General features: G+C 35.1%; 2 protein-coding genes across 13 annotated transcripts in view; one reads left to right on the top strand and one right to left on the bottom strand.

Annotated features, from left to right (window-relative positions):
• The window catches only part of RASA1 (RAS p21 protein activator 1), a 116,755-nt gene extending 114,481 nt beyond the window's left edge, over positions 1-2,274 (top strand). For both annotated transcript variants that reach the window (XM_002744778.7, XM_008991846.5), the window contains exon 25: positions 1,173-2,274. In XM_002744778.7, coding sequence (XP_002744824.4) covers positions 1,173-1,256 — 84 coding nt within the window. In that variant the 3' untranslated portion in view covers positions 1,257-2,274. The remainder of the gene's footprint in view (positions 1-1,172) is intronic.
• The window catches only part of CCNH (cyclin H), a 50,639-nt gene that overhangs the window by 21,245 nt on the left and 13,347 nt on the right, over positions 1-16,047 (bottom strand). For 5 of the 11 annotated variants that reach the window (XR_013532248.1, XR_013532249.1, XR_008479662.2 and 2 more), the window contains exons 5-9: positions 15,042-15,205; positions 11,608-11,678; positions 9,377-9,488; positions 5,409-5,469; positions 3,129-3,258 (exon numbers count right to left, since the gene is read on the bottom strand). Coding sequence is in view for 3 of the 11 variants with exons in the window: in XM_017969799.4 (XP_017825288.2) it covers positions 3,214-3,258; positions 5,409-5,469; positions 9,377-9,488; positions 11,608-11,678; positions 15,042-15,205 (453 nt within the window). In the remaining 8 variants the exon portion in view is untranslated. Of the gene's footprint in view, positions 1-66; positions 1,824-3,086; positions 3,259-4,627; positions 4,833-5,408; positions 5,470-9,376; positions 9,489-11,607; positions 11,679-15,041; positions 15,206-16,047 lie in introns of those variants that run through there. The other 6 variants (XR_013532251.1, XR_013532252.1, XR_004739817.3 and 3 more) reach the window with 5 other exon arrangements.

Below are 16,047 nucleotides of genomic sequence, written 5' to 3'. Positions count from 1 at the left end.
GCCTTCATTATCAGCGACATTTCAAGGGTTAACACTCTTGAGAGGTAATAAACAGCTGAATTCTGGTTAACATTTTTATCTGGTTATATTAAATTTTTGAGACTCTGAATCATATAACAAAAGATCTCAGCAGACAGAAATAACAGGCCCAAACTAAAATGATGTACATTTAAAACTGAAAAACATCTGATTTTGCTCTTAAGTCTGAATGTTGATTGTATGGGAAAACATTGTTAATATACTTTGGTGGCATATGTGAAAACTGCTAGTAAGTCAGTATTGATTTTTTTTCAGTTTGTGTCTTCTGTCATATACAGATACAGTGCATAACCAAAGTGATTCTGAAATTGTGAAACAAATTACTATTATTTGGGATGTTTGTCAGATTTCACATCCAGAGATTCTGAAGCGTGGCCTTGAAAACTGCACTTCTAACAAACTCTTACAGGAATTTATAGGGATTCACATGCAAGTGACCCATGGCCTACACTTTGGGAAACAGTAGACTTACATAGACTTCTGTCTGCCATCTGCACTAACCAGATACAGATTAGGATGTATTCAAAGAGGGACTAGAATTTCAAGGGATTTAAAACCAGGTCAATTAAGGTATTAGAACAAAATGAATTACATTTTGAATGTCTTCAGCTGACATAAGGGCCACTGAAAGGAAGTGAGCACAAGGAGTTTTGACTACTTTCTAATGTAGTTTCAGGAGATAGTGAATCTGTCACTGCACTGGCTAACCATTCGGCAGGGATTTTGTAAAAGCGATTAAAGCATTGAGTTTGGTGACTGAGTTCTCTTCAACCTGAGATACTAGAATCCTAGAAAATAATTAAATGGCTTGCCTTAGATATTAAATAAAAAATAGAAGACTTTAAAAAAGAGGTAAACTGCTTCTGGCAAAATAAGATAGTTCTGGCCTAAAAAATAGCAATATGCCAAGCACAAATGAATTTCTGTTCACTTTAGGGTATAAAAATTCTTAGTTATGACCAGAAATGCTCAGCCAATGACTGAGTAATAGAAACTTAACGTTTTGAGTGGAATTGTGATAATATCTTATGAATCCCTTTACTTTGATACGGCTTTTTTCAAATCTAGGTTTCCATCCTGAAATTGCTGACTGAGGTTTCATTTATTTGCATACCATTTTTCCTTCTGTCTAGCACGTCTTGAAAAAGCTTCTGGCTATAACAGAACTGCTTCAACAAAAACAACACCAGTATACAAAAACCAATGATGTCAGGTAGCAGCCTTCGCCCCACTGTTCTGCATGGATTCGGCATGTGCAGTATGGTAATTCACATCAGTATAATGTCTCCTTTGCTCTTGCCAAAAAACAGCACACCTTTCCACATTCCAGTGATGTGTGAGCTATGCAAACAAAATCTAAGATTCTGCTGTTGAGTAACTGTGCCAGCAACCTTGTATGCTATCTGTGCAGGCTATTTGCACTTTTTCCACATGGAATCAATCTTTAACAACCTCTGAGCCTTGGTTTACAGATCACCTTTCACAAAATGAAATGCTATGACTGTATCTTGAACTTTGAAAATATATTTTCAGTACACCCAGTTGCCAAAGTTTTCCTGTCTCTTGGAGGAAGAACTATGAAATCAACTGACAAAAAAGCATTCTCTTATGTGTATAACTGGATTGCAGACTGTTCTCACTGTAATTACTTCCTGATTAGGAAATACGACCATTTGACTGTTCAATGATTATTTGTATTTACAGTTTCCAGAGTTTGTCATTATAACAGGAACAATCTTTGCTGTATACGTTTAAAAAACATTGTGCTATTTCTCTTGCTGGAACTGTTGAAAGAAAATATATAAAATGATCTATTGCTCGTCAGCTTTATTTTTTAAACATACTACTTATTTTGAAATTGTCAAAGACTGTATTTAGATCTCATAATGCTTTGTTAAATGTTTACTACAGTAAATAGTTTGAATTCAGTAAATATTACTGGTTTATTGTATTGATCAATGCATGTCACCCATGCAACCATTTTATAAACTACCAATTTCTTTTATGTTAACTAGAATGCTTTTGTTAAACGTATTTGTTCATTATTTGTGCTACCCCTTTGATTATGCAGACAACCTCATCAGCTGCTTAACTTATCCATCTTTGAACTTCTGACTACTTGTTGTATCTGCTGGATATTTAGTTCAACTGTATAGTTTTATTTACTTCTGTATGTGCATTTTCGTGAAGTATTCACAAAGGCTAAGTTAAAATAAAACCAAGGGATATCTTGCATAATTGATTACTTTTGTCTAAATAGAGCTAAGCATTTGTTTATTTTCTTCCTCCTTCAGGGGCAGTTTAAACCTTAGCACCAGAGCAAGGCCCAGGGAGAAGCTGAAGCTTCAGATCAGTACTTTTACTAATGGCATCTTTTGAAAAGAATTCTGTATTATTCAACAATTCCTTCCCTCTCATAATTGTGCAGGGGAGATAAGACATATGGAACATATGTGGCAGTATGACATTGGTAATCAAAGTGGGTGAGACAGGAACCCAAGGTTAGGTATTCCCACAGTAAGGAAAGGCCTAGACTCCAAGAGCAACACTTTATGCTATTCCTCCAATGTATAAAATACAGGGAAAAAATTTTTAAGGCTTTAAAAGATGTCTGCTTAATAGTTTCAAGCTACAAAAGTCAATTATTTCTATGGGAGCTGCTAACCTTATTTGACTTAATCATAGTTCAACAATGATAGCAAAAATCTAAAGTCCTGTGCTCCTTTTCCTTGACATCAACTCAATTCATTCCATTTTCTCCCTTCTTGGCTCTTGATCAAATTATTCTCCTTTCCTCTTTTCCATCCCTTCTGTTTTTCAGCTGAACTTGGACCAACATAGTATCCCTGGTGGTCTCCTTCCTTGGTTACTTGATAGCCGACAGGGAGGGTATGAACTAGTCAAGATATTTTTGCTGTGCATTTTGGTTCCCACTAATCGCTCCTCAATCTTTAGCCATACTAAGCTGTCATTCTTCAGCCTGAAATCCTTCTCCCCTTTTATTTAAAATCACAAACCTGACTTACCCTGTGCTTCTTATATTTTAATGTAATTTGTCTCTCAAGTTGAAATGGAAACTTGTTACTTACCTTTGTAGGTAGTAACTAGCTTGTCAGTGTTGAAATAAAATCTCTCAAACTTTAACTTTTTTAATGGGGCTGGGTGGGAAAATTTTCAGTGGTAAGTGTGGACCTTGCTCTGATGCCAAAGTTTGGCGATCTGAAAGGGAAAATGAGACAAATTGTGAACATCTTGCAATTCCGTCTACAGCCTAGCAGCAATGTACTTAACTAGGACTACAATGGAGGATTTATAACTTTTGGCTTCTTCCACTTTGCTTTTGCAAAATCTCATGTCATGAATTTTATTCCTTTCACTCCAGAATGAGAAGGGGAAAAAAACCCCACAAAACTCAAACCTACAATATAAAGGATTGTTAGAGAGATGAATATGCATAGAGTAAGTACTGCCTTAAAATATAAAGATGTAATTATAATGGTACCTACCCTTCTGGAAAGTACAGCCTGGGAATGTATTGAGACTGAGGAGGTGTGTATATTCATGCAATTTAATTAGATTCAGGACACAAATTTCTCAGAATTCCTTCCAGCCAGTTTTCTTGGAAAAAATCTGGCTTGATATACCAACGTCTGCAGTTTGGTTCCAACTATAATAGCTAGCACTTACTGAATAATTAGTGTATGCAAGTACTATTCTAATTAACCCTATAAGGAGTAGGCATTATTGTCTTCCCTATATTTCGGTGTGGGAAAGTGGCACAGAGAGGTTTAATAACTTACCAAGGTCACATACTGAAATAGAGGCAGCCATGATTCATATCTAAGTAATTTGCTGTCATAGTCTGTGCTTTTATATTTTTATATCAGCTCATTTCAATTTGAATTAAATTTCTTGAACATATTTAATCTGCAAAACTCCTAGTAATTGTTGTTATAATCTACTTACACGGACTCACTTATAGGAGATGTAATAGGTTACTTATAAGGCCATGGTAGTGTGTGCCTGTTGGCCCAGTTACTCAGGAAACTGAGGCAGAGGATTGCTAGAGCCTAGGAGTTTGAGACAGCCTGGACAACACAGCAAGGCCCTACCTCAAAACAAAATTAAAAAACCACAACTGTATACAATTTTTTGCTACCTACTTAACTATACCAGCCTAAGAGTTTTAGCTGACAGCTGTTCAAAATCATATATTTGATTTTAAAAAACCCATTTGGAAATGTTTTCAGGTAACGAAGGAAAACAAGTAATATCCATTACCCAGATGACTGGCTTTCATCTAACAGTTGAAATACCTTCTGCAGTTTAATAGTAATGCAAAAACAGCTAAATATATCAGGATGGCATTCAAAAAACCATTTGTAAATGTTTCTAGAGGGCAAAACACATTCCTTGCAACACTTTTAAAGTGGCTACTGAATTGTTTTTGTGGTGTCTTTTTTTAAAAAAGCATAGGTTTACCTATCATATTTTGCTTAAAAAAATGATTAGGCAAATAAGTTGCAGCTTTAATTTGATATGAGTCATGATGGAATAAGAATATCCCAAACAGGTGCTATTCTAGCTCTTTTGAAGATGTTTTATTTTACATAAAGTTACTGTGAAAGGGGGAAAAAAACAAATAGGTTAATATATTTTATGTTTTCACATTATACTTTTTAAATAAAGTTAAACGTTTGATATGCTTCCTACTTCTCTTGATTAGTTAGCATTGACAACTGAACTTCAAATGGTTAGAGAGATTCTACCAGGTCGTCATCAGTCCATTCTTCCTAAGAAGGAAAAAAAATGTGGTAAGGATAACACTGAAGCATAACCAGTATTGTTTACCTTTTACCTCCCATTAGGAAAATATTCTCTTCCTTTTACCTATGTGGATTACAAAAGATAAACCAGGAAATTTTGTAATACTTCACTGTTAGTAATGTTGGCATGGTCTCACCAGACTCCTCCAATGAGGAATAAAGATTACAGCTGTGACCTTCTGCCTCTGATTATTATTCACTTATCTGACTTGACAAGTGTAATTTTTGTTTTTAAAAAGGGGGTAAGCATAAAATCCTTGGAGAATAAGAAATAAAGCAAAACTCTAGTATGTATGTGTATCCCTTTTGCTTTCTATGAACACAGGAAGGATTCGTCAAGTAAAGACAGAAGAGATAAAAATCCCTTTAATAATGGACAATTGCACTGTACATAAGAAAGTATGCAAAAGAAAAAACCCACAACTCTATAATTCTTTTACTTCTATAGTGTTTTTACTCGTGGAGAATAAATCTGAACAGTATAGTCACACCAGAATGTATAACAAAAATGACTTAAGAGTTTATCTTTGGAGTAAAACATACCTCCTCATGTTTGGATTTCTTGGAGACATAATCATCATCTTCATAGCCTTTCCTCTTCTTCCTATAATTAAGCAACTATCAATAAGCAATCCAGTACCAGTCACAGAAACTAAAAAATATAAAATAAACTAGCAAGGCTATATGCAATGTCATGTATCTACTGAAAAACAAGGCCTGGATACATGAAAAAAGATGAAGAGTTACGGGTAGGGGAAATGATACTTTTAAAATCAATCTTTAAATTTAATGCATTTCTTTGTTTTCTAAGACAGAGTCTCACTCTGTCACCCAGGCTGGAGTGCAATGGCGCGATCATGGATCACTGCAACCTCTGCCTCCCAGCTGCCTCAGCCTCATGAGTAGCTGGGATTACAGGTGCCTGCCACCATGCCCGGCTAATTTTTTTAATTTTTAATAGAGATGGGGTTTCACCATGTTGGCCAGGCTGGTCTCAAACTCCTGACTAAGGCGATCCACCCTCCTCAGCCTCCCAGAGTGCAGGGAATACAGGCATGAACCACCGTGCCCAGCCATTTAATGCAATTCTAATTAAAACCCCAATAAAACTTTTCATGGAATCTTGTCAAGTCTAACACTGACCTAGGAAAGAGTGTGTGAAAAAATAGCAGAGAATTTAAAGAAGAACCATGTGCTATCTTCAAAGCACACTATAAAAGCTATGGTAATTAAAGTGAGATATTAACAGATCAATGATCAGACTAGATAATCAAAATAATGACTGTGCAGAAGTAGGAATTTAATGTGTGATAAAAAGTATTTCAGATAACTAGGAAAAACATGAAATAAAAAATGAACTGGGCACAGTGGCTCACCATTGTAATCCCAGATCTTTAGGCCAAGGCCAGCAGATCGCTGAGCCCAGGAGTTTGAGACCAGCCTGAGCAATGTGGCAAAACCTCCTCTCTAAAAAAAAAATTTAAAAATTAACTGAATGTGGTTGCACACCTGTAGTCCCAGCTGCTGGGGAGACTGAGGTGGGAAGATCACTTGAGCCCATGAGGTAGAGGTTGCACTGAGTCAAGATCAAGCCACTGCACTCACCCTGGATGACAGAGACAGACTATCTCAAAAAAGGAGATGGGAGCTGAGGCAAAAACTAGTATTTGGAAAAAAGGTTGTGAAAAACAATAGAATATATCATATGTAAATAAGTACAATCAGCCTTTTGTATCCTGTGAGTTCCACATCAGTGGACTCAACCAACTGCTGATTGAAAATATGAAAAAAAATTCTATCTGTACTGAACATGTACAGACTTTTTTGTCATTATTCCCTAAAGAATACAGTATAACAACTATTTACATTGTATTTAGGTATTAGAAGTAATTTAGAGATGATTTAAAGTTTATGGGAGGATGTGTATAGGTTACATGCAAATAGGCCATTTTGTATTAGAGCATCTGTGAATTTTGGTTATCAGCAGAAGGTCCTGAAACCAATCCCCCATGGATACTGAAGGATAACTGTATATAGAATCTATAAAGCACTACAAGTCACAAAAATAATGCCAGACAATTGGGCAAGGGCTATAAATAAGCAATACAGAAGAAATAAGTGACTGTTAAACATGGAAACTTCAGTGCCCCATAGTAATCAAGAAAATGCAAATTAAAATGCCAGTGTGATACTTTTTTAGCCAGACTGGCAAAAGTAAAACATTGATAATTAACACTTTGTATAATATGAAAATTAATGCAAAGGAGAAAAAAACCGACTTATTTCATACACACATATGGATATATGTGCAGAGAAAGGGCTGGCAAAAGTTAATAACTACTAAGTTACTTCTGAGGTCATGAGAGATTTGGATTTTGATCAAAGGGAACTTTGGTTTCACCTGTATTGACTGACAATGACAATACAGTTTTTGTGTCATGAAAAATAGAGGTAAAATAATTTTGAAAATCAAGGAAAACAAATAGTCCTAAAGTAGCACAACTCATGGGGTGGTCCATGACTATTTCCAGTTTGTGGTGAGTTAAGTATAGGAATCGTGTGTTTAGAAATTTTTTTTTTTTTTTTTTTTGAGACAGAGTTTCGCTCTTGTTACCCAGGCTGGAGTGCAATGGCGTGGCCTCGACTCACAGCAACCTCCATCTCCTGGGTTCAGGCGATTCTCCTGCCTTGGCCTTCTCCTGAGTAGCTGGGATTACAGGCACACTCCACCGTGCTCAGCTAGTTTTTTGTATTTTTAGTAGAGATGGGGTTTCACCATGTTGAGTAGGAAGGTCTCGATCTCTTGACCTCGTGATCCACCCACCTCGGCCTCCCAAAGTGCTGGGATTATAGGCATGAGCCACGGTGCCCAGCCCGTGTTTAGAAATTTTTAATAGCAATTTGATATAATCATTTTATGACCTGAATCTAATAAAACTTGACACACAAAAAAACTTATGTTTTTGTGTCTTCACTTTTCCAGTAATGCATTTTTTATTGAATTTTCAAAAGTATACATCTAGTGAAGTTTTTTTTAAAAGTCCTTCACAGTTTGAGAAGGACTCCTCAAATACTCATAGATACTCAGAATTTGCTTGGCCCAATAAAAAGCAGATGGCAATCTGGAATAAGCTATGGCAATTAGGAATTTTGGATTATGTTCCATTCAGTTACTTAGCTAGAAGGGGTAGGATTAATAGTTCAGTGATCTAATCCAGGGATGGATAAACTTTTTATTTAAAGAGACAGCAAATATTTTAGGCCTTGCAGGTCCTATTATCAGTTTCTGTCACAACCAACTTTTCTATTGTATCAAGAAAACAGCCATAGGTGATAAATAAATGAATGGGTGTGCTATATTCCAACAGAACTGTATTCTAAAAACAGCCAGTGGGCTGGATATGTCTGGTAGGTCATAGTTTGCCAACTCCTGGTCTAATCCCATTTCAAAATTAATGCAAAAAGAACATAAGCAGTGCTGCAATACTTTCATTAATTAAAGCCAACATTTCTTCTCTATAACCAATCTGAAAAATTCCTGTTACCACTCAAACCTGGAAGTGAATGAAATCCATCAATTTCAACTTCTGTGCTAAATCATGCTATTCTACACACTTCCTAAGTCCCTAGATATTTACTGCACTACAACTGTATAGGAATTTAAGTCATGTGTACTTGACATAAGGACCTAAGAATGCTGTTCTGGCTTTTCATACGTATCCAGCAGCACATATTCACCAGTTATAGAAATAATATCCAAAATACATCTTAACTATAAGATGCCACAAGTAACTCCCATTAAATTTTAACATATAGGTTATAACTTTAAACAACAAAATGCATCCCACAGGAAATAGAAAATGTCAGTTTCATTATTCCTAGTACCTGCCCAAATTCCCAACTGCTTAAACACCTAAAAATTTCAATGGATCTTTCAATTTGCAAAGCATAAATTGCCAATTGTATGGTGATTTTCATATTCAGCTTACAAATCAATTAAGAAACATTAAAGGTGTTCTTATGTCTACAAGAAGAGATTAAACAGCCTATTTTCCTATTGGCTTTATCTTCAATATAAAGTTTGGCACTGAAAGAAAGTATGTATGCCAAGTTTCCCTACTTTAGCTAACAGAAGTCTGGAAAGGACATTTGTTCTTCAGACCAAATATCACAACTGCAGAGACCAAAGATTAAAATGACAGGAAAAGGTTAAAGGATTCCTTAAGAAGACCCTGACCCCTGAGAGTCCATGACAAGTAACAGAACAGGACAGGGCATGCAAGCCAAAGAACACAAGTCACAGCAGGATCAGAACTGCACAGTGAATGCTGAACTATTAAGGTCTTAAGTTTAATCTATTAGAAATGTCCATTCAACAAAGAAAATCTGATACAATGGATCAGTCAGCTTTCCTTAAATGAGCAAACACCAATAAAATGATTTACAAACCAGCTGGACTGGATAAAAGTTATGTCTACTGATCAACACTGTCGAGATCAACATCAACTTACGAGATTACATTAAGTGCAAGCTCAGCAGAATGACATCGCTCCAACTTCTGTTTCAGAACAGCAACTTCTTCAGATCTGGGTGGTTCATACTTTTTTACTAAGTTTCTCATGCCTATGTGGATACAAAAAATAATTTAAACTGAATAAGCAAACCTTTCCATAGTAAGGGAGCTTGTTACTTTTCAACGAAACACTCTTCAAATGACATGGTTATTCTTCTCAAGATTTGCATCATTCTACTTTAAAATCCTATAGGCACCATATGTTTAATTCAAGTAATTATGGCTCTCTGCTGTTTAGCCCATACCATGTACAGCATAAAGCACACTGTGTAATCTAGTATTAATTTTTTGCAAATCCTACTGGGGTCACTTGTTCAGCTTAAGACTTAAAAAAATCCCTAAATGATTTAGTGAACATGCTTTGTTCTCTATCACCAACCATCTTCATAATATTCTATTCCACAGATAGTGGACTAAGAGTATATTTCCCATTTACAAAGGAAACTGTTATTACACAACATGCAATAAAGGGAGGATGCTTAGTAAAAATTTGTTAATAATCCTTTGCTTTAACAAAAAACAGACCCTATAGAAAAAAATGTCCATTTTAGGTTAAAAGCAAACTACTATATCAGTAACTTTATAACTGCAAAAGCATCCTCTAGCTGATCTTTTTATTCAACTATAATAAACCAAAGAACACAAATTTCAAAACCTATTAGGGGAATGAGGAGAGCGCCAATTGGCTTATTATTATTATTTGCCAGCCTTGTGATCCAAATGACTATACTGACCTATTTCATAATGCAAACAAAGCAGTATTTTCAACTGAATACTTGTGACTCAACGCCCATAAGACACTATCTGTTCCAAACATTACAAATATCTTAGTACGTTAAATCTATAAATATTTTATGAAGAGCTATTTTTATTTCATTTAAAATAAGTGGAGCAAAATAAAGGTATTGAGAAGAAATCAGTAATAAAACTAAGCTATGAAATAAATAAAGTGGAATAAGACTCCCTTTACCTACTAAATTCTATGCTCCTATTATCTATAGTCAACTCACAATTAGCTTTGAAAGTGAACCCCCTAGTGGTATAACTAAAGAGCTACAGTTTAATTCATAAACCATGAGCCCATCACTCTCAAAGAAAGTTCTCAAGATCACTTCAAGCAGAGAATCAAGAAATGATACAGATGTCCTCAAGCATCTTAACTTTTAAAACACAAAATATATAAAATGTATACCCATTTGCTGTCATCCAAGATCAAGATCTTCAATCTTACACTGGTTTAATATTTAATTAAATTACAAATCTAATTAAGAACAATTTAGACAACAAGGTTTGGGAACAAACATGATTGAGCTTTAACCCCAAAGAGTAGCTTAGCAGCCATCAACAAGTGTGCCATGGGCAAGAATGAAGAATAGAGAATGCTGGCTAATTCAGTCAATAAGATGAGATTCTACTCAACCCTTAGGACAGAATTTCTCAACACTAGCACTAATGACTTTTTGGGTGGGATAATTCTTGGTTATGCAGGGCTACATTAGTTTCCCGAAGTTGCTATTAAAATTATCACAAACTTGTTGGCTTAAAACAACAGAAATGTATTGTCTCATAGTTCTAGAGCCCAGAAGTCTGAAATCTGTTTCAATTGGTCAAAATTAAGGTGCTAGAAGGGCCATACTCTCTGGTGGCTCCAGGGATGAATCCATTCCTTGCCTGTTCCAGCTTCCGGTGGCTGCCAGCTTCATTTGGCTTACAGCCACATCACTCTAATTTTCAAGGTGAGCATCTTTAAATCTTTCTCTGTTGTCTTAGCAGCGCCTATTCTAAGTGTGTCAAATCTCCTTCTCTTTAAAAAAATGATTTATCCACAAAATAGAAGTTCCAAATTTAAACATTATCCTTAAGTTAGTTCCCATTACATCTTTTTTAGTGACTAGTATGTTTCTTTATTCTTTAAAAGGATCCTGTTGTCAATCTCTAAACCCTTTCTAAATCCAATTATAGTTTCACTCTGCATAAGTTCTATATACATGAACACTACTTCCATGTACCTTCTATTTGTTCTAGATCAGTGCTTCCATAATATAGTCACTCAATGAAAATAAATCTAAACAAAAATCTAAGTTATATTTCTAGTTAAACACCAAGATATTTATTTAGAAAGGAACTTTGTAATGGAAGAACATATGTAGAGTGTTCTGTTTTACTTACTTTTCATTATATCTAGTAACTGTGACAGGCAAGTTCTGTTCTCTCTCAGCATCAGACTCTCTGATAAATAACTGGTAAAGGAAAGAAAAAATTTAATCTACTGAAAACATACAGCACATTGCAAAAGCATGGCATCATCAATTATTTTCCTCCATCTCATCAATGGTAACTTTAAAATGTTTAAATGTATAAAAATATAATCCATAACTCTTATGTTTTAAGGATTTATTACCAATTACATTAAAAGATGTTTATATTCATTTAAATTTAGTGATATTCAGGCATAAACCTTCAGAAGGAAATAGTATGAAAGCAGCAGTAATAGCCAATACTTATAAATTTATACCTTTTAATATAAAAATCCTATGAGTCTAACCTTATTTTACAGAAGAGGAATCTCAGTTACAGGGATGAGCAAGTCATGATCTTGTAACCTGCCCAAAGAAATAAACTTAGGAAGCAGCAAAACTGGAATTTGGCACTGGTATTTTCTGTCCCCTTAATATGAAAGCCATTTTACCTATAGTTGTACTTCTTTGGAGTAACAGACATTCAAACCAACAAGACTATCACCTAATACTTATTTGCATCAAGTCCAAATCAAAGGTGTTAAACTTCTCCATCAATGTGATATAAAACTCAATTACTTGTTTTTCTCAGGGCCACTGACAGTATAAAAACATAATTTCTATATTTAAATTTTTAATTACTCTAAGGTTTTACATACCTGAACTTGACCGATAATTGATAAAAGTCCAAATGAACAGATTCTCAAAGTGTTAGTTTTTCAAACAGAAATGCAAAAAAAGATTTTTCTCTTGGATGTAATAGTTATAAAAATAGAAAGCAATACTTTAAGAACTCTTGTTGCTGTCTTTATCCAGATTATTTTCATTTTGTTATCAAGTTTTGATAACTCTGTTATTACATCTTCATCATCTATTGTGGAAATAAATTTTGGATCTGAAAATCAGGAAATCCCCTGACAACTAATCCATTTCCAGTTACTAGTAATTCAAAATAACTAGTTTTTTCCTTTCCCTTTCTACTTAAAATTCCTATTTTTGTCATCTTCCTTTATTTTTACTCTTCATTTTCTTTTGATTTCTTATGCATAAAGGTCATAGGTTTGGTGCTAAGAGCTGGCTAACTAGCCTCTTTCTCTCTGTGAAGTTAGCAACTTTTTTTTTTTTTTGAGATGGAGTTTCGCTTTTGTTGCCCAAGCTGGAATGCAATGGCACGATCCCAGCTCACTGCAACCTTCGCCTCCCAGGCTCAAGCAATTCTCTTGCCTCAGTCTCCAGAGTAGTTGGGATTACAGGCATATATCATCATGCCCGGCTAATTTTGTTTTTTTTTTTTTTTTTTGAGTAGAGACGTCATTTCCCCATGTTAGTCAGGCTGGTCTTGAACTCCCAACCTCAGGTGATCTGCCCACCTCAGCCTTCCAAAGTGCTAGGATTACAGGCATGAGCCACCATGCCCAGCCTAGCAACTCTTAATCCAATTTCAAATCTGAATTTTAATATTGTGATATTTTAATAAAATCCACAGGCAAGTAAGAATACCTAAAGGGTCAAAGTAGCAGATGAGAAATAAAGCTTGAAGTCTACAAGAAAGAGAAGAAAACTCAGAAATAACAGTAATAATCCTATGATTAATAATCTGAGGCATTATCCAGACTATGACAACAGCATGAGGGCTTTCCCTTCTGAAATCAGCAATAAATGTAAACTCAATTTCCACATATGCCAAAAGTTTGCCTGTATCAGTAAGTTTAAAATGATTGGAAAGCATTTCCCTAACGGGTGAAAAAAAAAAGCCCCAAATATGTAGTCACCAGAATGTTACAAAAGCCTATTAAATTTGCAAGGAGCCAAAGGTATCACAATTTCAATTTTACCTATCTGGAATTATAATGAACTAAACTTCTAAGATACAGTAAACTCATCTGGACTTAAGAATGCTTTATCCCACTCTACATAATTAAAATCTCATCATTGAAGAATTTATTTATGCACTATATACAGTGCTTCAAGATTAATCAAACTTTTGGTTATTTGAACTGTGGAAAAGAAGGCCTTTGTTTCCCTACAGAATGAAGTCTGCCGCCTAGGTTAATGGTGTGCACCTGTCATTTCAGCACTTTGGGAGGCCTAGGCAGGAGGAATACTTGAGTCTAGGAGTGACTGGGATGAGCCTGGGCAACATACGAAAACCCCAACTCTACAAAAAACAAAAAGTTTAGGTGGGATGTAGTGGTGTGTGCCTGTGGTCCCAGCCACTTAGAAAGCTGAGGCAGGAGGATTGCTTAAGCCTGGGAGGTTGAGACTGCAGTGAGCTATGACTGTGCCACTGCACTCCAGCCTGGTGACAGAATGAGACACTGTCTCAAAAAAATAACCAACTCTCCCCAAAATGAATGGAAGTCCACATCTTAACTCCATATACATCAATAACTTACATGACTATCTTTCCTAACTTAGAGCTTTATCTTACTCATATTCATATTCCTAAAGTGTAGTACAGTGTATAGTAGTACATAGAAGGCATTCAGTGAATATTTGCTTAGTAAATAGAAATCACTTTGGGATTAAATGTATATATTTATATATAGTTGGTGAGTTGTGTTTGCAGAGAAGAGGCATATCATCAAATATAAACCTATAATCCCTTATCTTAGATGCAGATATGTTGTGAAATTCTCATTAATAATTATTCATGTCTTAGAAAAGTTATCTGGTGTATATATTATGAAATGTGAAATACCCAAGTGATGTGTGGGATAGCATCCTATAATCAGGAATATTAACATTTCTGCAACGAAACACAAATATTCCTATTAAGTGAAATAAAAACTAAATACAATCAGTTCATATTTGCTGCCACCTTATCAATGAATTCTGAAATTATGGATAAGGGATTATAGTCACGTAAAATAGTTTTAATTAACTTCAGGAAATTTTATCATCCTTCCTCAGCTATTTCTAGGAATAAAATCAAGCAGAACTTCAAAGGCCATAAATTGAGAAATAATATAGAAACTAAAAAAATCTGACTGCAGTTTGTTACAGTTAGCGAACAATATTTAATTCCATGTGTCATACATGCTTTACAGAAGATAAAACAAGGCAGACATATTTGCTGCACTCGAGTTCCTCACCAGTTCAGAGGAACTTCTAAATTTGTCATATACTGATATCTTTATCAATTTCTCAAGGATCACCTGGTTTACTTCTACTTTAATCCTAAAGTTATCCTCTGAGTTCAACAATATTTTTCATAATATTTAAAGATTTCCCTAAGGCAATTTCATTTCTTCTTTTCACCAACCATCCCTGCTACAAGGGATATTACAGACTAGTCACAAATGACTCCATGAATAAATAAACCCAGTGATTGAATTTGACCTAAGTTAAAACACTAATTAATACCTTTCCATAGTAATTCCAGCCCTGGAGGCACTAGATAAAATGGCAGTCAGGGCAATTTGGGAAGGTGTGTATAAAAGGTAAGCATCCGTCAATGCAATTCTATTAAGAAAGTCATCAGCTGTTTTCCTCAAAATCTCTGGATTCTCCAACATGGGATATCGGGTCTAGAAAAAAAGTTTGCAAATGTTACCATTTCTAAGGGTTTAAATGGAGTAACAAGAGTTTAAAATTACACAACTCATTAAGAAATATGTGCTTTAAAATAACATATCCGAAATTATTGACATTATCCTCAATTTACATTAATCTCTTCTCTTGGTCATTTTCTACCTGAATAGGAAGGGGAGGGAAGGGAAACTCTTAAAGATTCCATTGAGTCTAAAGTAGAGCCAAGAAATACATATTCCCAGGTAAATACGTCTCTCAAACAACCCATGTGATTCAAACGTAAGGCAACATTTGGGAAACAAACCTTATTTTTATATAAATTCCTTCTACTTAAAATTTACTTTCAGGAAGAAGTAAATAAAAATGAATTTCGATTTGGTTAGAACACATTAGACTTCAGATTCTCACAGAAAAAGTTTTAGAATATGCCCAACAGCTATGGAAGACCTCATATTTCCTGACAGTTCTTTATGCCCTATGAAATAAACCATAAATCCTAAGCCCTCAGATATCAATATTCAACACTTAAAGCACTAAGAAACCTTTTCTACACTCTGAAACAAAATACTCAAGAGTCAACTGTGCAAAAATGCCTTATCTGTGATATGAGAAATTTAGACACACTACTCTGATCACAATGCCTCCTTTTAAAATATATTGACTCATTTACTTCACAGCTGTTCTCCCTCCTCAGAACCTTTGATCACTTATCCCTGTACTAGCTCCCACTTAACAGTGTCCTCTGGTCCTCGTTTCTCTCCCGAATTCCCTGCCCCAATATGCTGCCAATACATTTCTTGCAAAACCAGAAATTTAACAGTGGTTGAATCCAACAAAC

This window comes from Callithrix jacchus, chromosome 2 (genome assembly GCF_049354715.1).
Source record: "Callithrix jacchus isolate 240 chromosome 2, calJac240_pri, whole genome shotgun sequence".
Classification (NCBI taxonomy): Eukaryota; Metazoa; Chordata; class Mammalia; order Primates; family Cebidae; genus Callithrix; species Callithrix jacchus.
The sequence above is the reverse complement of the archived record's forward strand: the minus strand, read 5'-3'. Positions and strand labels throughout refer to the sequence as shown.